The 22,712-nt window shown below is 37.9% G+C and overlaps 2 protein-coding genes across 7 annotated transcripts in view; one reads left to right on the top strand and one right to left on the bottom strand.

The window, feature by feature from the left end:
- SREK1IP1 (SREK1 interacting protein 1) overlaps positions 1–19,347 on the bottom strand; it is a 50,594-nt gene extending 31,247 nt beyond the window's left edge. Inside the window, exons 1-3 of one of the 5 annotated variants that reach the window (XM_063700729.1) lie at positions 18,014–18,294; positions 17,574–17,618; positions 4,921–4,968 (exon numbers count right to left, since the gene is read on the bottom strand). In XM_063700729.1, the coding sequence (XP_063556799.1) occupies positions 4,921–4,968; positions 17,574–17,610 (85 nt within the window). In that variant the 5' untranslated portion in view covers positions 17,611–17,618; positions 18,014–18,294. Of the gene's footprint in view, positions 1–4,920; positions 4,969–16,744; positions 16,903–17,573; positions 17,619–18,013; positions 18,295–19,127 lie in introns of those variants that run through there. The other 4 variants (XM_055367931.2, XM_004058788.5, XM_055367932.2 and 1 more) reach the window with 4 other exon arrangements.
- Positions 19,348–19,423: 76 nt separating this feature from the next.
- CWC27 (CWC27 spliceosome associated cyclophilin) overlaps positions 19,424–22,712 on the top strand; it is a 249,840-nt gene continuing 246,551 nt past the window's right edge. For both annotated transcript variants that reach the window (XM_019013693.4, XM_055367930.2), the window contains exon 1: positions 19,424–19,803. In XM_019013693.4, the coding sequence (XP_018869238.1) occupies positions 19,762–19,803 (42 nt within the window). In that variant the 5' untranslated portion in view covers positions 19,424–19,761. The remainder of the gene's footprint in view (positions 19,804–22,712) is intronic.

Here is a 22,712-nt window from a genome sequence, read left to right as displayed (position 1 = left end):
AAAATGCTGGCCTCTTCTGTAGTCATATATTCTTTCTTGAAGTCTTTTTTTTTTTTCCTTTGAGAGAGGGTCTGGCTCTGTTGCCCAGGCAGGAGTGCAGTGGCACAATCTTAGCTCACTACAACCTCTGCATCCTGGGCTCAAGCCAACCTCCCACCTTAGCCTCCGAAGTAGCTGAAACAACAGGCGCACGCCACCGTGCCTGGCTAGTTTTTTTGTTTGTTTTTTGTAGAGATGAGGTTTCGTCATGTTGCCCAGGCTGGTTTCAAACTCCTGGGCTCAAGCAATCTGCCTGTCTCAGCCTCCCAAAGTGCTAGGATTACAGGCATGAGCCACTGCGCCTGGCCAACTTCCTTGGAAGTCTTATCCTCATATTTATCTTTTATTTCTCCACTGACCTAGCTGATCATTGCCCCTTTCCTAGTCTTTTTCGATAGATTCTTAAACATGTAACTGTCCTATGCGCTCACATAGTGTTGCCACCACACTTAAGGGACATTTGGCTCTTCCTTGAGGGCATTTCTCTATAGTTAATTATCCTTTACCTCAGTATTATTAGTATTCTCCAGGCTTCTCAATATTGTTTCCAAGTAGTAATCCTTAACTGTCCACTCAGCTCCCTGCTGCAGGTTAACAGCCCCATTCATTGAAATTTTTTGAATGTGGCTCATACTCTAACTCTTTACCCCAAGCCCTGCCACGAGCTTGAATGGACAGCCTAGGTTGTTGGATAGCTTTTCTGGGTTCCCTGACATTCTAGATTCCATGGCCACACTATAGTCCTTGTTATCATCTGCAACTGTTTTATCTCTGAAATTTTAAACTCCAATATTAAACTCTAACTGTGTCTTTCATCCTTCTAGCTTTTTCATTCATTTACACTCATGCATAGATCTGTTTTTGATTCTCATTATGATCTTCATTCCCTTAATGCCTTCATTTTCTCCCAGTCTCAAATCTCTTATTACTGACAATATGAACAACCTTTTAAAAGTCTGACTCTTTTATATACCCTTGTTCATCCTCATTGCAGACAAACGAATCTGACTCAAAGTTACTATTTCTCTGGGTTGTTACCCACCACTCCCACACCACCCCACAGAGTAGTCAGGCAATGCTTGAGTGTAACAACCACCTGTTCATGCATATTAGCATTTTTTATTTGTCCTTAGTCAACTTCCTCTCCTACTTCCCTCAATGACTTTCTCAAACTGGTACCTGTCTCAAAACATTCATCACTCACTATCCTGTCCTACTCAAACTCCCTACCTAAGGAGGCAATCCTGTCTTCTAATTTACAAACAAAATTGAGATTACCAGGCTGGATCTCCTACTTTCTATCACCACCTGAAAACATCTGTATCTATTCTCATCTAGTTTCTTCCAAACTTCAGAGGTATCCTTGTCATACCTCTTAGAGGAACTTGCTTAATCTTTCCTTATCTCCAGTATTTGCAATATGTCCTCTAATGTTTCCCTCAGTCTATACCAACATTTTATACCTTAAAAAAGAAAAAAGAAAAAACCCTCTCCATTTATCCCAGTTTCTTCCAGAAATTACTCAATGTTTTGTACCTCTCTCATGGAAATTTCTTGAAAATGGAGACTACATTGGCTTTCTCTATTTCATTCCCCACCACTCAGGCCTGAATCTACACACTTTGTTTCATGACCTACAACTCTATTTAAACTGATCTTGCTAAGGGAAGCAAAGCATCCTACCTGCCAAACCCAAAGAACATTTTTCAGTTCATTTCTTATAACTCTTATCTGTTGCACCTGACAATTTCCCCCACATCCTTTGGCTAATGTGATGCTACATGCTCTTGTTTCTTCTGCCATATTTTCCTGGTCACTTTTCCCTCAGTTTATGCCTATATTATTTTACTCCACCATCTGATATTGTACTCTATGAGGAGTCTGTTATTATTCTAAAATATGTTTAATTAAATATCATATAGGTCAACAAAATATAAATGTGGAGAAAAAAAGCTTGGTTGTTTCTAGGAAACAAAAGCTGTACTTTTAGAAAAATGTAAATAAGTTGCTTTTAAAAAGCAATTGACAAATTCAGCAATGGCAATAAGACTGTAAAAGGAAAAAAAGAATCTAAAATAATGGGACAAGGTACCTGCTTCTCAAAGGGAATGCCATTGGCATTTGGGGCCAGAATGTTCTTCACTGTCCAGGACTGTCCTACCATTGTAGGACGTTTATAATCTTTGGGCTCTACATAGTAAGCGTCATAGTGCTGCACCCTCCATCCTGTTGCTGACAATAAAAAACACCTCTACAGATTTCTAGGGAGGCAGTACCACCTGCGGTTAAGAATTAATGATAAATTTCTTTACAAGTATCTTAACTTCTTGCCTACCTTTAAAGAAGCAAACTATAAAAAATAGAAAATGCATTTCAGATGTGGTTTACACACACAAGACTGAACACCAATAAACAGACATATAAACAGGCAATAAAAAAGTGACAAATTTATATTTATGTAAAATGTTAAAGGTATTTACATATTTGTTTTTATTTCCTGCTGCTATGATCAACCACTGGGTCTACTATACTAATCTTTTAATCATACTTTCTGAGAACTATCATGATTATTTGAGACATTTATCCCATAAATAATCCCAAGGCCTAGTGTCCTTGCTGTTTTTAAATATTCCGAAGTTACCAACTTAAAAATAAATTCTAATAAAAACTCATTATCGAAATAACTCTTTCTGTGAATTGTTTGTTTGTTTGTTTGTTTGTTTGTTTTTTTAGACGGAGTCTCGCTCCGTCACCCAGGCTGGAGTGCAGTGGCGCAATCTCGGCTCACTGCAAACTTCACCTCCCGGGTTCACGCCATTCTCCTGTCTCAGCCTCCCAAGTAGCTGGGACTACAGGCCCCCGCCACCACGCCCGGCTAATTTTTTGTATTTTTAGTAGAGACGGGGTTTCATCGGGTTACCTAGGATGGTCTCGATATCCTGACCTCGTGATCCACCCACCTTGGCCTCCCAAAGTGCTGGGATTACAGGCGTGAGCCACCATGCCTGGCCTGTGAATTTCTTTAAAGTTAATTTTGCTAAGGAAATTCTGCCACAGAAAGAGAGACCCATGTTATTTAATAATATATTCAAACTTAACTCGAAACTTTAAAAAACAATATATTCACTATTGAAATATACTGAGAAATAAGCTCTTTTTCTATCAAGTATTGAAATTCTTTAAATTGTACAATCTGAACAACTATTTTTGCAACAAAAGAGAGAGAATATTCTTTTGTAAACAATTGAAAAATACCCATATTTTTGGGAATTAAAAGTATTTCAAATCATCTTCTTGACCTTTCTCTTACCTTTATACAAGCAATACAAAAATTCTGGCCCCTAAATAAAAGATAAGCTAATTTGTAAATGAAATTTCTATTAGAAAGACTTGTAAATTGAGAAGACCTTCATCTTTAATAGCTGTGGAGATGTAAATTTAACACAGAAGGGAAATATGACTAAATTTTTCCACAGGAGACAAATCAGAAATTGTTTAACAACTAAATCACTAAAATCAAAGATCTAAATAATAAAGCAAAAATAACTAAATATGGAAATATTGACAAAACGATTTGCTGACTTGGCTTCTCCTAAAGAATTCTAATTACTGCAGATACTTCCATTGTTGTCTTAAATAAAATAACAATGAGGAGACTACATCAACAAATATTCTATTTCCAGAAAATGAATTTAATTGCTTTCCTCAAAGTGTTAGGTTAAAAGAAGTCCAAGTATAGAGACTGATATTAGTAGACAGACTGGGAAATCCATTCCAGGTTTTGAAGTAAATGAAGCATTTGTAGGTTCTTAATTCTTGAATAAAGAAATGAGGGAGGTAAGTCAGCAATGATTAAAAGAAAGTAAACAAAGCTTAAGTTAGCAATGCTTGAAAGAAAGTAAACAAGCAGAAATATAAACAAATTTAAAAATAGAAAAGATTTCATTGCACTCATTTCTTGAGTGCAAGTACATTCTTCAGTTTTCATTTATGTGAGTGATATATATAGTTATATATGCAATTTTGCTACTTGAGCAAGCTTCCCTTGAGCCAGTTTTAGCTTTGCTTGGAAGTATGTGACTTGTTCTCTCAGCATTCTTTTAATGTGCCCTTCTGATGGAGATTTATGCCGAGTACTCTCTTATCACATGTTCTTGCATGAACATCTTTTTGTCAAATCATTCTTAGTTGGTAAAACTTAATAACTCTTCAATGAATTGGAGTGTATTAACAATCCAGGCTAATTCACACGGTCTGCAAACAACTTAGAAAATAGCAAATGTTGTTGCTATAGCTGTTACTAAAGCTTTAGGCATTACTATATTTAACTAAAGAATATTTACTTACAGTATAAAATTACAAATTTATATTTATAATTACACATGCTTAAGTTTACCTTTTCACTCACTTAATCATAATGGAGATTAATAATTGTTTAAATCAAGTTTTCGCCCATGAGCAGAAATTCTGAGACCAATTAAATCTTTAAAGTAAATGTAATAAACACAAAAAATCTTCATAAATAGTTTGCATTGCCTTCACTTTTTCTCCTAGTATGTGGAAAGGGGGAAAAGAATAAGTATGTATATAGTTTTAAAAAAATATACTTTCTCCAAACTCCTTAATCTACTACTAACCACCTGTATCTTCATGCTACTTTTGGTAGTCATCAGATACATAGCTACCTGTTACTGGGTCTAAAGCAGGGAAGAAAAGTGAATATTTAGTGCTAACAGAGGAATTTCTGTAACTAGATGTTAGCTTAGGGCTAAAGGACTATGCAACTGGGCCCCTGAAATCAGGGTGCTACGTTATATTGCCCAAAGAGGCCATGATTCCAGTATGAATAATGCAAAACATGTCATCTTTTAGAATACTTACGGTAGCCACATTTTTTACAGCCTGCTCTGACACTGTCCTTGTTGCAACCTGAAATACAATTGGATAGAATTTTAGGAAGTAAATAAATATGCGAAAACTTAAAAACTTTATTGTATGAAAAAAGCTAAGAAAAACCATTTGTTATAGAATTTCTTTTTTGTTGTTGTTGAGACAAGGTCTCACTCTGTCACCAAGGCTAGAGTACACTGACATGATCACAGCTCACTACAGCCTCCAGCTCCTGGCTCAGGCGATCCTCCCACCTTAGCCTCCCAAGCAGCTGAGACTACAGGCATGCGCCACCACACCTGGCTAACTTTTAAATTTTTTTGTAGAGATGAGGTTGTGCTTTGTTGCCCAGGCAATCTCAAACTTCTGGCCTCAAGCGATCCTCCTCTGGCCTCTCAAGGTGCTGGGATTGTAGGTAAGAGCCACCGCACCCAGTAGAATTTATTTCTTTAAGAAACAGCAACAACAAAAAATCATCTCTGACCCAGCTTAATGACCTACTCAATTATATGACTCTTATAAATCAACAGAAAGGCCAATTTACTCAAATTATTTGACAAATACATCAATAACATTTTTTTCTAATTCAATATAATAAGACAAACACATATGGCTAACAAACATAAAAAAAAGCTCCACATCACTAATCATCAGAGAAATGCAAATCAAAACCACAGTGAGATACCAACTCACACCAGTCAGAATAGCTATTATTAAAAAGTCAAAAAACAACAGATATTGGTGAGGCTGTGGAGAAATGGTAATGCTTATAGACTGTTGGCAGGAATGTAAATTAGTTCAGCCACTGTGGAAAGCAGTTTGGAGATTTCTTAAAGAACTTAAAACAGCACTATCATTCGACCCAGCAATTCCATTACTGGGTATATATCCAAAAAAAAAAAAAATCATTTTACCAAAAAGAAACATGCACTCACATCTTCATTGCAGCATTATTTACAACAGCAAAGACATGGAATCAACTGAGGTGCCCATCAATGGTGGATTAAAGAAAATGCACCACATATACACTATGGAATACTATGAAGCCATAAAAAAGAACAAAATTACATCCTTTGCAGCAACATGGATGCAGGTGGAGGCCATTATCCTAAGTGAATTAACACACGAACAGAAAACCAAATACCACATGTTCTCATTTATAAGTGGGAGCTGAAACATTGGGTACTCATGGACATAAAGATGACAATAACAGATACTGGGGACCATTGGGAGGGGAGGGAGGACAAGGGTTGAAAAACTGTTGGGTACTATGCTCAGTACCTTGGTGATGGGATTTGTACCCCAAACCTCACCATTATGCAATATGTTCAGGTAACAAACTTGCACATGTATCCACTGTATCTAAAATAAAAGTTGAAAAATAAAAGAAAGTAAAAAAAAAAAAATCTAGTAAACAGTTAAGAGTTTAAATATTCCAAGAATTCTACAGCATTGAGGAAGAAATTCCAGGGTACTCTGGCCTGTCCCTCAAATGTAAAATAATTTATATATATATATATACACACATACACACATTAAGGTTAACAAATATTCTCCTGTTTTCCATTAGAAGGAAAAAATATCTAATTTCTTATAGGAATTGGTGAAATTCCAGAACATTTACTATAATTGCTAGGTATTATAAGAAATATCTAAATGCAACACTCAAATTTTGACAAGAGACAACAAACTAGTCATATATCCACCCAGTTCTGATAAATATTTACAAATACAGTAATCCTGTATAATTAGTAGTACATGCAGGCAATGCTGAAGATATAGATACCAGAGACAAATTAAAACTGATTTCTTTTTATTGTGATAAAATATAAATAACATACAATTTACCATCTTAACCATTTTAAAGTATACAATTTAGGTGTATTAAGTACATTCACAATATTGTACAACCATCATCACTATTCATTTCAAAAACTCTTTCATCATCCCAAACACTAACTGCATTCATTAAACAACTGACTATTCCCTCTTCCCTCTAGCCCCTAGTAGTCTCTATTCTGCTTTCTGTCTCTATGAGTTTGTCTATTCTAGGTACTTCATATATAGGGAAATCATACAATATTTATCTTTTGGGCCTGGATTATTTTACTTAGCAGAATGTTTTCAAAGTTCATCCATATTATAGCATGTATTAGAATTTTATTCCCTTTTATGGCTGAATAATATTCCATTGTATGCATATATAGTTAAAACTAATTTTATCCTCCAATAGTGGCTTCAATCAACCAATGAAAGCCCCAGTATAGTATTATTCCATTTTCTTTTTTTTTCCTTTTCCTTTTTTTTTTTTTTTAAGAGAGAGTCTCGCTCTGTCACCCATGCTGGAGTGCAGTGGTGCATATCTCGGCTCACTGCCAGCTCTGCCTCCCAGGTTCACGCCATTCTCCTGCCTCAGCCTCCCGAGTAGAGGGGACTACAGGCACCCACCACCACGCCCAGCTAATTTTTTGTATTTTTAGTAGAGATGGGGTTTCACCATGTTAGCCAGGATGGTCTCGATCTCCTGACCTCATGATCCGCCTGCCTTAGCTTCCCAAAGTGCTGGGATTACAGGTATTATTCCATTTTCTTGATAAAGGGCATATAATTCCCAAACCCTTGAAATGGAGATATAATCCTAACTAAATAATATATTTAAATACATACAGTCCAAACATAAAACAGTGCTAATTTAAAAACAAATATAATTTTAAAACTATTTCTTTGGTGTTATGAAGTTAAACCATTAGTTATTTTCCCCTTAAATTTTAATATTATTTTAAAGTATACATTATTGAGGTGGGGCATCATGACTTACGCCTGTAATCCCAGCAGTTTGAGAAGATTCCTTGAGGCCAGGAATTTGGGGCCAGCCTGGGCAACATAGTGAGACCACATCTCTACAAATTCTTTGTTTTAATTAGCTGGTCCTGACATGTGCTTTTAGTCTTAGCTACCTGGGAGGCTGAGGTAGGAGGATCACTCGAGCCCAGGAATTCACGGTTACAGTGAGCTATGACTGCGCCACTGCACTCCAGCCTAGGTGACAGAGGGAGACCCTGTCTCTAATTATTCTAGTAAAAGTACAGTCTGTTCTACTACAATACTTGTTTTAAAACTGCAAGTATTGTTCTAATGTAATTGATACATTGGGGAAAAATTTGAGCATAATGTGATTTTCATCCACATAAAACACTAAGTAAATGCAGAACATTGCATCCAGTTGATCTGAACCACACAGGAGTATACAAAATACACAAGCACATACATCTCAAAACATTTCTAGTGACCTCAGTTCACCGCAAATGTTGTGAACATCCATCAACATCTGGTGTTACAACTTTTCATGGATTTCTTATTGCCCTTTTACTGTCACTTCATAACTCATAAACTGCAACTCTTCTGAAGCTCACTTGCACAGCAAACTCCAGGTCTCTTAAGAGGTAAAATGTCATACTTATTGTAGTATTTATGCATTTTTTTAACCAATTAACATGTGTAAAACTGTGCTACTGTTTCTATTAGGTTCCTATCTTTTTTTTTTTTTTTTTTTTTTTTTTTTTTTTTTTTGAGACGGAGTCTACCTCTGTCGCCCAGGCTGGAGTGCAGTGGCGTGATCTCAGCTCACTGCAAGCTTGGCCTTCTGGGTTCACACCATTCTCCTGCCTCAGCCTCCTCCTGAGTAGCTGGGACTACAGGCGCCTGCCACCACGCCAGGCTAATTTTTTGTATTTTTTTTTAGTACAGACGGGGTTTCACCATGTTAGCCAGGATGGTCTCGATCTCCTGACCTCGTAATCCGCCTGCCTTGGCCTCCCAAAGTGCTGGGATTACAGGTGTGAGCCACCACTCTTGGCCCTTTTTTTTTTGAGACTGAGTCTTGCTCTATCACCCAAGCTGGAGTGCAGTGGAGTGATCTCAGCAAACTGCAACCTCTGCCTTCCAGGTTTAAGTGATTCTCCTGCCTCAGCCTCCTGAGTAGGTGGGATTGCAGGTGCCTGCCACCACACACGGCTAATTTTTGTATTTTTAGTAGAGACGGGGTTTCACCATGTTGGTTCCTATCTTTTTTTAATGTGTCATTGAAGCTTTTGAGCATTGTACTCTAATCCCATTGTTTCCCTGTAAACCCTGTCATAGTTAAAAACAAATATGTTATGTTGTAGCAGAATTTGACTGGAATAAAATCAAATGAATAATATAATCTGAGGGTCTTTCATTTTGAAAACAACTGCATGTTGAGAAAAGCTCAGAGAATTGGGGTCAGTGTTAAATCTGTTTCCATAGAAACTGTAGATGCTAAAAAATACTGAATAAAATTATGCTAAATGCATCATTACTATTACTACAACAGAATAAAAATGTTGTAATACATCTGAAATAATCTTATCTCAGCATGTATTAGAATTGAACTCATGACAAAAGGCACTGATAAATTCATCACTCAAGTATCCCACAGTTTTAGAGTAAACAAACTATGAAACTTTTTCTTGGCAGATCATCATCTCTACTAAAGTTGAAACTTTTACATGACAGGGAAATATAACCAGAACTCTAAATAAAGTACTTTACATCAGCTAGCTCCTCACCAGTCTTTGGTTAAATTATTATTTCAGCTTCATTAGTCTTTAATTTTTGTGATTGTCTGGGCAACTGAATGCTTCTACCCAAGAGTTTGAATCTGAGGCAACTGACTTAATAGATCTGAGACAAGTGACACAATAAAGTGGGGAAAGTTAATTCATTCTGCTGTCAGGATCCAGTTTCCAGGGGCACTGATGTCACTGGCAGTAGCAGCCCTAACCAGGTTTGGGCTTGTGCAGGATCTTGGATATGGGTTCCCTGGGTCATTTCTATTTTCTGACCCCTATTATGCAGGCTTTGCTTAGATTCACTGAGCTACCTGATATCTTTCCTTTTCTGCTTAAGTTAACTAGTCAGTTTCTATTGTTTGGAATAAGAACCCTGGCTGATATAACGGTACTCAAAATCCATGTCAAACTGACTATAGTAGGGCTATATTGTGAGGTCCTTACTCAGCTAAGTTACCTACTTCCCTGCCTTGGGCTCCCATGCAGTTCTTGGCTCCATTCCTTTTTGAAGTTTGCTAAGGCTGTTCAGAGTAATACAGTGTGCCCACCTCAAAATTTTCCTTCCTAATCATGACCTGCAATCCAAAAGGCATTATATAAAAACTTATAAATTTGACATTGGAAAAAAACTGAATGGCAAAAACCACCAAAAGCAAACTCAAAAGACATGTGGAAACTTGAGGAAAAAATATTTGCGCCTCATAGGACCAAAAAAGGGCAATTATTCCTATGTATATATCTCAGCAAATCATTAAGAAAAAGATCAGTAACCAACAGGAAAAAAATGGGCAAAGGATGTTCACAGAAACGGAAATAGAAATGACTCTCAAACATGTGGAGATATGCTCAGTCTTATTTAAAACAACAGGTAAAATGTACACTAAAAACTATACTGGGATTCCATTTTCACTTATCAGAATCGCAAAGATTGAAAGGTTGAAGGAAGTGTAGGGGGGCATACTCTCATACATTGCTGGCAGGAGCATAAATTAGTACTATCTCTTATGGAAAGCAGGCTGACAAAACCTGTCAGAATTACAAGTGTACATACCTCTCTGACACAACAATCTCACATTTGGGAATTAGTTCTCCCAATTTATTTGCACAAATGCATACTGACTTATGTACAATGTTATTCACTATAGCATTGTTTTTAATAGGGACAGAGTAGAAATAATTTAAATATCAATACGGAACTGGCTAAATCAATTACGGTATGAAATAATGGGGTTGGTTTTTATTTAATGATGTTATGATCTCTAAGATATACTGTAAAAAGAAAAAAAGCAAGGTGCAGAACAGTGTTTATGGCATGTTGCCATTCGTATAAAAAAAAGAAGATGATAGAGCAGGAGCACTGTCATCTGGGACAAACACCACCACTTTAAATTCCAGCTCCCTTTCTAGCCTCATGCATTTCAAGGAAATTACTTCTCTTCTAATTGTAAGCAGCCAGAAAGAACAGACAATAACATACAGATAAGACAGCTGGGCACAAAGGGAGGTGGGGGGAAAGTCTCTTGAGCAACTGCCAAACTTCACCCTGATACAATGGGCCCCAGTAAAATAGTGAGCCTTAATAAGCACATTCCTTTCCCTTCAGGTGCACTAGGATAGAAAAGCTACATGCAGACTGATAGGCCTGCAGCTGCAGAAAGATGTATGGGAACAGACACACAACTCTCCCTCCCAGATAAGCACAACAAAGAGTCAGAGAAGCAGTCCAAGCCTCTGATAAACTCTCCCACCCTGAATCTTTAAAAACTCTTAGTTTGTAAGTGAGTGTGCCTCTGACCTAACTTGGCCAGAAGGCGCCTCTCAGGTTTGTCTTCTCTAAATAAATCTGTCCTGACTGGTGAGCCATCTCTTCATGTTTCTTACCTCTTTCTTTAATTCTTACAGAAGATATTAGACATACCTCTGTAAGGATATAGATTGGTTACTTGAAGAAAGAAAACTAAGTCCAGACAGAGAAGGACTTGAGTAAGAGACATGTCACTATATACCTTTTGGCAGTTTTAAAATGTGAAAGGTGATTAAATTACCCTTTCGAAAACCAATCTGGAAAATCTCCCTCAAACAAACAAAACTGTAACACTAAGAAAAGTAACTGTCAAGTAAACATTATCTGACAAAAGGCAATTATTGCATTTGTAAATTCTTCAGAGAGGTTACATTGCAGACTTTCAATAAAATTTTATTAATTCATGATGTCAGAGTCTTCATTCTTATACTTGCTAAATATTAAGGGCTTACTCTGAATCTAGTATTCTGTTAAACAACTTGGGTGATAGTGGGAGGAATCAGGTAATTGGGCTGGTCCTTTTTCTTCCAGTAACTTAAAGTAGCCACATAATTTTGAATCCAACTCAGTGCTTACCATGATGTAGAGTTGCTAAGAGGAGCTCAACAAATACTTATTGATTTGAGGTTATAAGCTTAAGAAAATACAGTCATGTTTCATTTAATGACAGGGATACATTCTGAGAAATGTGTTGTTAGGCACAACACAGAAATTTTGTCCTTGTGGCAACATCATGGTGTACATAAACCTGGGTGATATAGCCTGCTATACACCTAGGCTATATGGTATAGCCTACTGCTACTAAGCTACAAACTTGTACAGTATGTCACTGTATTGATACTACAGGCAGTTGTAACACAATGGTGAGTACTTGTGTATCTAAACATACCTAAACATTGAAAAGGTACAGTAAAAATAAAGAGTGTTATAATCTTATGGGACCACCATTGTATATGCAGTCAGTTATTGACTAAAACATCATTTTATGGTGCATGACTATACTTCAGAAGTTGGAAACTGGCAACTTCTCTAGACCCCAGTTGCCAGCTAAGAAATATGCGTGTGCGTATACACACACACTCAATTTATTTGTCAAAATTCTTCAAGCCAAACATTTGTGATCTGTGCTGTTTTTAAAACATGTAAATCATGTCTTAGTAGTTAGCACAAAAGAAAAAAAATTTTAAAGTTAACAGTAGACAACGAAGAAACAGAAAATATTGAGAAAACCAAAAAGAAGGGACAAAAATAAAAGGACTGAGAAAAATTGAGAGAAAGATGGAGAGTCCTCAACACTTGCTTCAGGTTGGTCAGTGGTCCGCAAAGGAATGTCATATTCGATTTAAATTTATTTCCTTGAAATTTTACATCACCTATCTTTCCAAAGGCAACAACTTAGTCACTGGGAATTTTAACAGTGATGCTTAGAACTTAATATATTTTTCCTATTGTCTATTTTGGAATTTAGGGAAGCCTGACATTTTCATTATATTAAAATATTTTCTAGAATCGCTTAAATTTAAACATATACAGCTTAAGTAACTAAGTTTTTTAGTACTAAGTAATTAGAAATTGCAATTACTTCTGTCACAGGACCCATTCTTTTCATTTTTAATTGGATTAGAGTCAATTAGATTAATTTTGTTTAGTAACAAGTTTTATATTTGGTTACTCCATTATGGTTTTAGTTACAATCTGGGAACCTATAAAGACAATTTCAATTACTTCTGCTTTTAAAATTCAAACTGCAGCCATATTTTATAAGTGGTAGTATCTATTTATATAATATATATGTTCTGCTTAAGTTGATGCAAAGTAAAATTCCAAGTATTTTATTTTTCTACCATTTATATTAAAAATTCATAGATACACTCCTTTCTTTGGGACCCCAAATACTGACTAAAGTCAAAGTAGACAAAGCAGTAGAAATTAGTCATTTTTTACTAAAACATTAATACTTCGTTAATTAATAAGATAATTTAAAAAATAGGCTAAATGAGTTTCTCAATGCAAGTATTCTGAAATAGCAGATGTCTTTAATAGTCCATTAAAAATGCCTTCATAGGCCAGGTGTGGTGGCTCACACCTGTAATCTCAGCACTTTGGGAGGCTGAGGTGGGCGGATCACTTGAGGCCAGGAGTTCAAGACCAACCTGGGCAATATGGTGAAACTCCATCTCTACTAAAATTCCAAAAATTAGCCAGGCGTGGTGGTGGACGCCTGTAATCTCAGCTGCTCAGGAGGCTGAGGCATGAGAATCACTTGAACCCAGGAGATGGAGGTTGCAGTGAGCTGAAATTGCATCACTGCACTCCAGCCAGGGTGACAGAGCGAGACTCTGTCTCCAAATAAATATATATAAACAAATAAAATTAAAATTGAAAAAAGGCTTCATAATCATTTGACTCCAAAAGGGGAACTAGCAAACCAATCAAAGAGCTGTTTACTGATATGAGTTTTATACTGATATGAAATGTATAAAACTCTTTAGTCTACATGCCTCACAAAGTACAATTAATCCGTGAAGAAAAAAGGTATAAGAAGAGACAGAGAGGCTGGGCGCGGTGGCTCATGCCTGTAATCCCAGGACTTTGAGAGGCTGAGGCAGGCGGGTCACAGGGTCAGGAGATCTAGACCATCCTGGCTAACACGGTGAAAGCTGCCTCTACTAAAAATACAAAAAATTACCCGGGTATAGTGGCATGTGCCTGTAGTCCCAGTTACTTGGGAGGCTGAGGCAGAAGAATCACTTGAACCCGGGAGGCGGAGGCTGCAGTGAGCCGAGATAGTGCCACTGCACTCCAGCCTGGGCAACAGAGCGAGACTCCGTCACCCCCCCAAAAAAAGAAAAAAAAATAGAAGAGACAGAGAAATTTGTTTAAGAAGAGACAGAAATTTAATTACCTAATGAAACAGAATGAAGACTGTATTAGCTTAATCTGTTTAGTACTATTTCTGCTCAGCAGCAGTTATAGTAATCAACCCTCTAATTATTCATTATTTACCTATGATGGGTATAACTTTGAACTCGATGTTAGAGAAGCCATAGGGATGAATCAAGCCCCTACAGGGATATCCAATCTTCTGGCTTTGCTGGGCCACACTGTTTTGGGCCACACTTGCATTGTACTTTTACAGCACTGTCACACCTATTATCTCAATTTTTGCTGGGTTTAAACAGTTTATCTATACCTTGCCATCCAACTTAATGGCACAATTTAACATTATTATACTTTGAAGCATTATTTTGAATTGAAAGAAAGTTAACATAACAGTGGTGTAAGTTTAAGAGAATTTTAATAAGGGCTTAAAAATCACTTTTGTCCCCTTTCTTAAGTAGTATTTTCATGTATTGCTTAAAGTTTTATGAGGGCATAAGCTATAGAATACACTGAAATACACTAACACTAACAATAGCTGATGAGCTTTAAAAAAAAAATCACAAAAAAACTCATAATGTTTTAAGAAAGTTTACGAGTCTGTGTTGGGCTGCGTTCACAGTCGTCCTGAGCTGCATGCAGCCCATGGGAAGCGACACTATACTAGTTTATCTATGGTAATGCAACCACAGCTGTAATCCATGATAGAATGTGCCAGGTTCCATAAAAGACACAGAGCTCTATTTAATAAGCATGAAGAAGTGGCAGGCAAGAGTTTCAGCCAAGAGATCAGGAAAGCTTCCCATAGGTAGTTACAGGCAATATAGGAGGTAATAACAAAGGCTCGTAGGTAGGAAAGCACTTGAGAGGTTCACAGAATAATTGGCCAAGTCAGATTTTTGCAGGATTGTAGAATGCATGAGGGGAGTGGTGGAAGGAAAGAGTAGAAAGAGTGATTTGGTCATGCTTGGGAGTGTGCAATGCATTCTCGCAGAGAGAGATGGGGAGATTTGGCATTTTAACACTTTAGAAGCTTAAGAAACCTTAGCCTTCAACTCCATTATGGAGACACAAAAACTGAACCTCTGAAAGGTTAAGTGGCTTGAAGAGAATTACAAAATTCACAGATAGGGGTCAAGAACTAAGTTCATGCCTCCCACCAATGACAGGATCAGATATATGATTCAGGAAAATTATTTTAGCAGCAATGTGCAATATAGACTAGAGAGAAAACAAATTACCTATAGTCTAGTTTAGGAATAAAGAAAAATTGGATGTAATTGAGAATTCTTCTATTACTAAGATACTATCATAATGTGTTTTAAAAATCTTATTCACTGTGATGTGCCAGACTGAAATGTTAGCTTGGCCATAGAAAAATTCCCTACCTTGGCTATAGGGCTTCAGTGAAGGAGATAATAAGAAAACAGTTTTGTGCCAACTACATCAGTAACATACGTTGCCACTTGTGCCAGTTCAACTCTTCATGGAGAGTGGTGAATCACTGACATGAATGTTGGAGGTAATTTCAACAACTGTGAATGGGAAAAGCAGCTTTTTCAAAGGAAGTAAATCTCACTGAAACCTGTGATCAAATATTATTTCTATAATAACAACTAAGAGTAAGATTTTCCTAAATGCCTACATTTCATTGTATTACCTACATAATGGTATACGCTTATACACAATGCTATGGAAACACGGGTGAAGCACATGATCATAAAACAGACAAGGCTGATTTTTATGTGTGGTTTGCAGAAAGCAGCCTTGTTACTTTATAATCATACCTTGTCATAATCACTAGCAGGACCACCCCAAGAAATGCCAAACTGAATCCATTAAACCTAAAATTGAAGAGCCTAACATAATACTTGTCCTCCTTGATGATCACCTTGAAAAGTTTAGATTAGCCCTATTTTCCTTTAATACCCTGTCTGGATCGATCATCCAAGAAATTATCTTACGATTTTCTGTATCTGTATTTTCTAATGACACTTGCATTGCACTTTTACAGCACTGTCACACCTATTATCTCAATTATTGCTGGGTTTAAACAGTTTATAGCTTGCCATCTAGCTTAACGGCACAATTTAACATTATTATACTTTGAAGCACTATTTTGAATTGAAAGAAGGTTAACATATCTATAACACTGGTCTAAGTTTAAGAGAATTTTAATGAGGCCTTAAAAAATCACTTTTGTCCCCTTTCTTAAGTAGCACATTTTCATGTACTGCTTAAAGTTTTATGAGGGCACAGACTATGACACTGCGTCCTCCAGTGTGCCCATATCACACAGGTGCCCAAAAGGCTTGCTCAAGTAATGAAATGAGCAGTGATAACAGGTCAACTTTGGGTGCAGCTGTGTGGTATAAAGATCACTAGAGCTGACTCGGCCTATCAGGATGCCTAGGCAATCTACTGTGTAGGTTTATCTTTTGCTGCTGGCCTCTTAGATGTTGACCAGGCTTCAGCCACAGACCTTCCCTTCACATTCTACACACCATCTAAGCAGAGTGCTCCACTCCCATAGCCTTACCTCCTATTATGTGTGTGGGTAACACCCAAATCATTGTCTTTGACTCTGACTTCTTTCCTAAGCTACAAATTATATCTCTTACTGTTAACTATTTGCATTCCTATGTCTGACTAACCTCAACACAACAAGCCCCAGATTGGATGTCATCATCATCCCCTTAACCCCTGCCCCTTGTGAGGTGTTGTCATGTCAGTAAACAGCCCCACCCAATTGCTTAACAGTAAAACCCAGGTAAACCTCATTTCCTCTTTTACCTACCCACATTGAATCAATCACCAACTCCTAGTGACTCTACCACCAAAAATGTATCTTCAATTTATCCACTTCTCTCCTTACCTATTGAGACCACATCTCAGCCACACATCATCATAACTCACCAGAATTACTCCTAACTGGTAACCTTTGTCTCCAATCTACTTTCTAGCCAGAATTATCTTTCCAAAATGTGAATCTGCTTTAAAATCCTTAAATGGCTTCCTGCTATCTGTAGGATAATGCCAAACCTCTTGTCATGGCCTACAGGTCCTTAAAGAGCTGGAAACTACCTTGTAAGTTATCCTATACGATGGCAAAATGAATGAAGTGCACAGTCTAGAGGAACCAGACTGACTTCTTGCTTTCCAGCTGTCTCATAATAGGCAAATTACTTGATTTCTTTGTTCCTCAGTGTCCTCATCTGTAAAATGGGAATATTAATACTCATTTCACAGTGCAGTTGTGAATATTAAATGAGATTGAATACAATGTTTGATATAGTATCTGACATATTTGACTTATAAATATTAGTCAATATTAGCTACAGTTACTATCTACTTAATTTCTCACTTACCTCCCATTTGTATTTGAGTTCTATCCACAGAAAACATCTTTCATTCTGACATATTGGACACATAAATATTAGTCAATATTAGCTACAGTTACTACCTCTGTACTTAATTTCTCACTTATCTCCCATCTGTATTTGAGTTCCATCCATAGAAAACATCTTTCATTTCCTCTTTTCACATATTTCCTCTTCCTTTACGTATCCAGTTCCTCCGACTGCAGTCTCCTCTCCCTTCAAGCCACCCCTCCTACAATTTAGATCTCCTCCTAAGTGCTACCTCCTTTGGAAAGTCCTTCTGCCCATCCTGCATGTGTTTGGTGCCCTTACTTTGTGCTTTCTAAGGTCTTGTATTTTCCTTGCCATGGCACTTGTCCCACTTTCTGTAAATTTCTCTCTCTTCACTGCTAAATTCTAAGTTCTGTGTGAAGCGTAACCATGTCTACCTTGCTCACCACTGTATTTTCAATGCCCAGTACCAGTGCCTGGCACACAGTAGGCTTAATAAAGAGTGTACATTTCCTCTCTCACAGCTCCAGATGTACTCCTCCGCAAACTTCAGTTAGTACAAAAGCACAGTGTTCCAATAACAGCTATCTGTAGAAGGAGGTTCAAAAAGGCTGCCACAGAACAAAGAACCTGGTCAAATAATACTGGGAAGTGCAGGTTTAAACAAAGTTAGGGTTCTGAACCATAGTAATTCTATAGTTCATAGTAATTCTATAGCAATTCATAGTATTCTATTCTAATAGAATAGAATCTTTTCTATTACTAAAGTGCGCTGGGAATTTCCAAGTTGGGAGGTGGGGTGGAGAAGTGTGTATTTCTGAAAATGTCTCCTGCAATCAGTGTTCTGCAGTGGCAAAGCCGGTTTGAGGAGATGCTTTCCGCTACTAGAACTTCCAAGTAAGCTGGTAGTTGAGAACGAGAAAATCTTTTAAGTAATTATTCTGCAGAGTTCACCGTTTTAAGGTCAGTAACTTCTGGACATAGAATTTGAGAGTTGGAAGAAATCTTATATATAATTCAACAAAGCTCCTTCTTTTTATAAGGAAACTGAGGCCCAGAAGCACAAAGCGACCAATCTATGGCCACGGAGCAGCTACATACAACAGGAAGAGCTAGGAGCAGAACCCGCACACCCGGTGGGTCCTAGCGACTTCTAAGACAAACGATGCCTCCGGTTACCTGGGTCGGCCAAGTGTTCCCACTTCAAGTTTTAGTTTTAAGCCATACCACAATTAAGGTAGTTTTTCTTGGCCGCTTGCCCTCTTAGGCCTACAGTTACAGTCTCTCCCTCCTCCCTCCCTTCCACAATACACTTCCCCTGTAATCCCAAGCAGCTGGGGCTTGGCTCCTGGGGGGAAGACAGTTACTTTCTTTCCTTCAGAGTTTATGTTTGGAGTCTAAACTTTTTCATGTAAACAAAACAAACCTGTGAATTTTAAGGCCTCCGCCTAAATCCCCATGGGCGCTGCTCCGTACACCCCGGACCCTACCCTACCCTCCCTTGCGCTCCCTTCGGAGCTCGGACGCAGAGGCCCTGTAATTGCTCCTTACCTGGGACTGCCATGACGGTGGTAAGAGGGGTAACTCGAGCCTCTGGCTTTCGAAAAGGCGCTTGCTTCCCGCCAGCTGTAAGAACAAGGCACAGTCAAAGCGGCGTTTTCCTTCCCCCAGCGCAGCAGCACCCTCGCTACGGTCGGGAAGGGCCTGTACGCCTCTAGCGACGGCAGAACCAGTAGATGCGGATGCCGTTTCCGGACGAGTCATATTGCAGAAGACACATGGTCCGAACCATTACTGATAGTTTTGGAGGGGGAGTTGAGTTTGATCTGCACACGAGAGTAGTGTAAACACCGCCAACACTTATGAAGTGTCCCTTCTAATATTGTAATACAAATTACATTGAGCTATGGTAACTTTACAGACTTTTCTCTTTCCCTGGAGTACATTGGAATAACCCTTCTCAGGGTTAGCGGTGCTCGGGTCCGGTAACAACATGGCGGCGTCCGTGAGGGGCTCCTTTGGGCAGGGGTAGTGTTTGGTGTCCCTGTCTTGCGTGATATTGACAAACTGAAGCTTTCCTGCACCACTGGACTTAAGGAAGAGTGTACTCGTAGGCGGACAGCTTTAGTGGCCGGCCGGCCGCTCTCATCCCCCATAAAGAGCAGAGTCCTTTGTACTGACCAGGATGAGCAACATCTACATCCAGGAGCCTCCCACGAATGGGAAGGTGAGAGCCTCATCTAGGGAACTTGGGGTCCTGGGATCCCCAAAGTGAGATTTCCCGGATTTGGGGTGGGGAATGGGTTTCAGGATCTCGTGGTAGGAAGAGACCACGAGAAGTGTTGTCTTTACTCCTGCATGTGGACAATGTTGCATCTAAACACTGATGTTGGTACTTTTCAGGATGTACTTGAAGAAGTCAAGTGGAGGTTTCTCTACCTACCAGCATTCCGGTCCTATTTTATGCTTTAACCCAACTCATGCAGCCGATTTCTGGGGTCTTAGGTTTTTAAACAGACATTTTTGAGTTTGATATATTCTTTGCTTAACTTGGAGGTCATTCATTCTCCATTTCTTCTACAATCGTTAATTGAACGCCTGCGAGGCACTGGGCACTGTACTAGGCGCCGGAGATACAAAGATGGATGAGTAAGGTAGTTGTTTTCCCGGAAAAGCTTATAGTTTACTTTGTGAGACAGACAGGTAAACAAAAGCCTGTATGTCTGATAAGCGTGCTTGTGCAGAAGAGACCAGGTTGCTATGGCGGTACTGAGTAGTGAATAACTGGGGAAGTTAGGAAAAGCCTCATGGAAAAGATATCTTTTGAGCTGGTTTTAAAACCTGAGATGACTGTCAGTCAGAGAAAGTGGGAAATGGGGACTATTACCACATTAGAATGGGGAAAGGTTTCTCTGATTAATTTCATGGCTAATGTATGCCAATTCCTATCCAAGATGTTTGTATGCTGTACAAGGCAGAAGAGTCTGTTGTGGAATAAGTGTCACCTGAATTCTTAAATTGAGACCTAGCTTATATCACATATGAAATTTGATGAATCAGCATATTGGAGAAAATGAGATTGGAAGTATATAGTTGAATTAAGATAAGCTAAATTTACACAACATACCATCCTGTTTGTTACATGATTGCATCGTAAATAATTTATACAGTCTTTTATTCATTGACATTTGATAATGTAATGAGAGCAATTTAAAAGTGAAACCAAAAATGCTGTAATTCCCAGCAAAAATTTAATGGATATTTTATGGGCAGACCAATTCTTTCAATTCTTTGTTTGAACTTCTCCTGGGCATTGTAGATTAGTATGTCCATCCCACCCCTCACCTATCTTATTTAATATCAATGTGAAAACCCAAAATACCTACCTCCTCCTATTTCCAAATGTTTCTTGAGGGCAATATCACCCCCAGTTAATAAACACTGGTAGAGATTGAATAGATTTACCATCCTGCCAGACAGGGCCTTCACACTTGCTGTTCCTCTGTCTAATCAAGTGTTGACCTTAGCAAAGAGCCCTTTCTTATCTACTTTCTATGAAATAGCAAACTTCAATCATGCCTTGCATCCCAGCAGTCTCTGGCCCCGTTAACCTTTTTAGTTTTTTCCATGGTATTTATTAATTATTTAGTATTACTGTATCCTTCCTCCTACCTTCCCCCTATAGAATGTAAGGAACATAAGGGCAGAGACAAGCATCTAGAACAGTACTTGATACATGATAGAAAGAGTTCAGATAGGTATTGAATAAATGAATGGATGGATGAATTAATACTATATTTTTCTTAGTTTTTGAGAAGTATTAAGCATCAGTGAGTTTGAGGTTATACTGCTGCTGGTCAAGGACAGACTTAATTGCTTTATTCTAAAGGAAGATTTGACATGGTCATATAGATGAAAAGCTTTAACGAGGATACATTCCTGAATAGATTATTCATTCAACAAATAATGATTGAGCAAATCAATTGCCAGGCTCTATGCTAGGTTTTAGGGAGACAATGGAAAGAAAACACAGCATTGACTCAGTTGTCATGAGTTAGTTGAGTGAAGTATACATTGACTGAATAATCATGCAAATAAATGTTTAATTACAAAATGTGATAAATACTATCTTCTGAACAGAAATAGGCTGAATGATAACATAAGGGCCCAAGTTTTCATCCAAAAACAGCTTGGGACTTTTTCCAGCATAAGGCTCATCAAAGATATTAAAGCTTCTAAGTTCTGTAAGGTGAAGAGTGTGGACAAAAATTTGGTCTGTGAAGAATTTGAAGCAAATGTAATAAGTCTGTTCAATGAATGTTTATTGCCTTTACTATCTAATGGTACATTAGGTGCTGAAAGGGTACAGAGACATTCAGAGTAAATGGGACAAAATTCCTCCCTTCAAAGAACTTAGTATCAGCTTGGGAAGTAATTGATACATGATACCAGTGCTTGGTCCCTGGTTGTCCATAAATGTTCTGTGTTTTGCTGTAACCCTAGCCCCTGAAGATGAGGCAAAGAAATGTAGTACTTGATAGAAAGTTTTTAAGCATAAGAGGTAATTCCCTGAAGATGAAATTTCCACATATTATGATCACTTATTCTAAATTGTGTCTGGCTTCTTCACTTAGTGTAATGTTGCTTTCAAATGATAGGGTTCTGTCTTCCTGTTGTACACACTTAGTTTTTAAATATCTTGAAAATCAAAATGGCTTTATAAGTATATTTGCATATATGTTTATAAGAAACATGATATTATCAAAGTATTAATTGGGAATTTTAAGAGAAAGAGCCAAGGAGGCCTACAAAGTAGTGATGGCCAAAGAGAATGTATGGCCAGAGGAGGAAGGAGCCATATACCTTCTTTATTAATTCAGTAGCTTATTAATGAAAAGATTAAGAAACCCTGGTGAGCAAGGTGGCCCGATTATATATGCATTCTTTTTTACTAGGTGTAAGTTGCCTGTGGCCAAAAAACCACGTAATAATGACTATCATTTTTTGAGCACTTATTATTTGTCATTTACTTTTCTAAGCAGTCTATGTATTATAGCTCATTTTGTCCTCACAGAAATACTAAAAGATATTATTATCCCGTTTTTAGATTAGGAAATTAAGTGACAGAGATGTCAG

The sequence above is a fragment of the Gorilla gorilla genome, chromosome 19 (assembly GCF_029281585.2).
Source record: "Gorilla gorilla gorilla isolate KB3781 chromosome 19, NHGRI_mGorGor1-v2.1_pri, whole genome shotgun sequence".
Taxonomy (NCBI): domain Eukaryota; kingdom Metazoa; phylum Chordata; class Mammalia; order Primates; family Hominidae; genus Gorilla; species Gorilla gorilla.
This window is presented reverse-complemented; position numbering and strand designations above follow the sequence as displayed.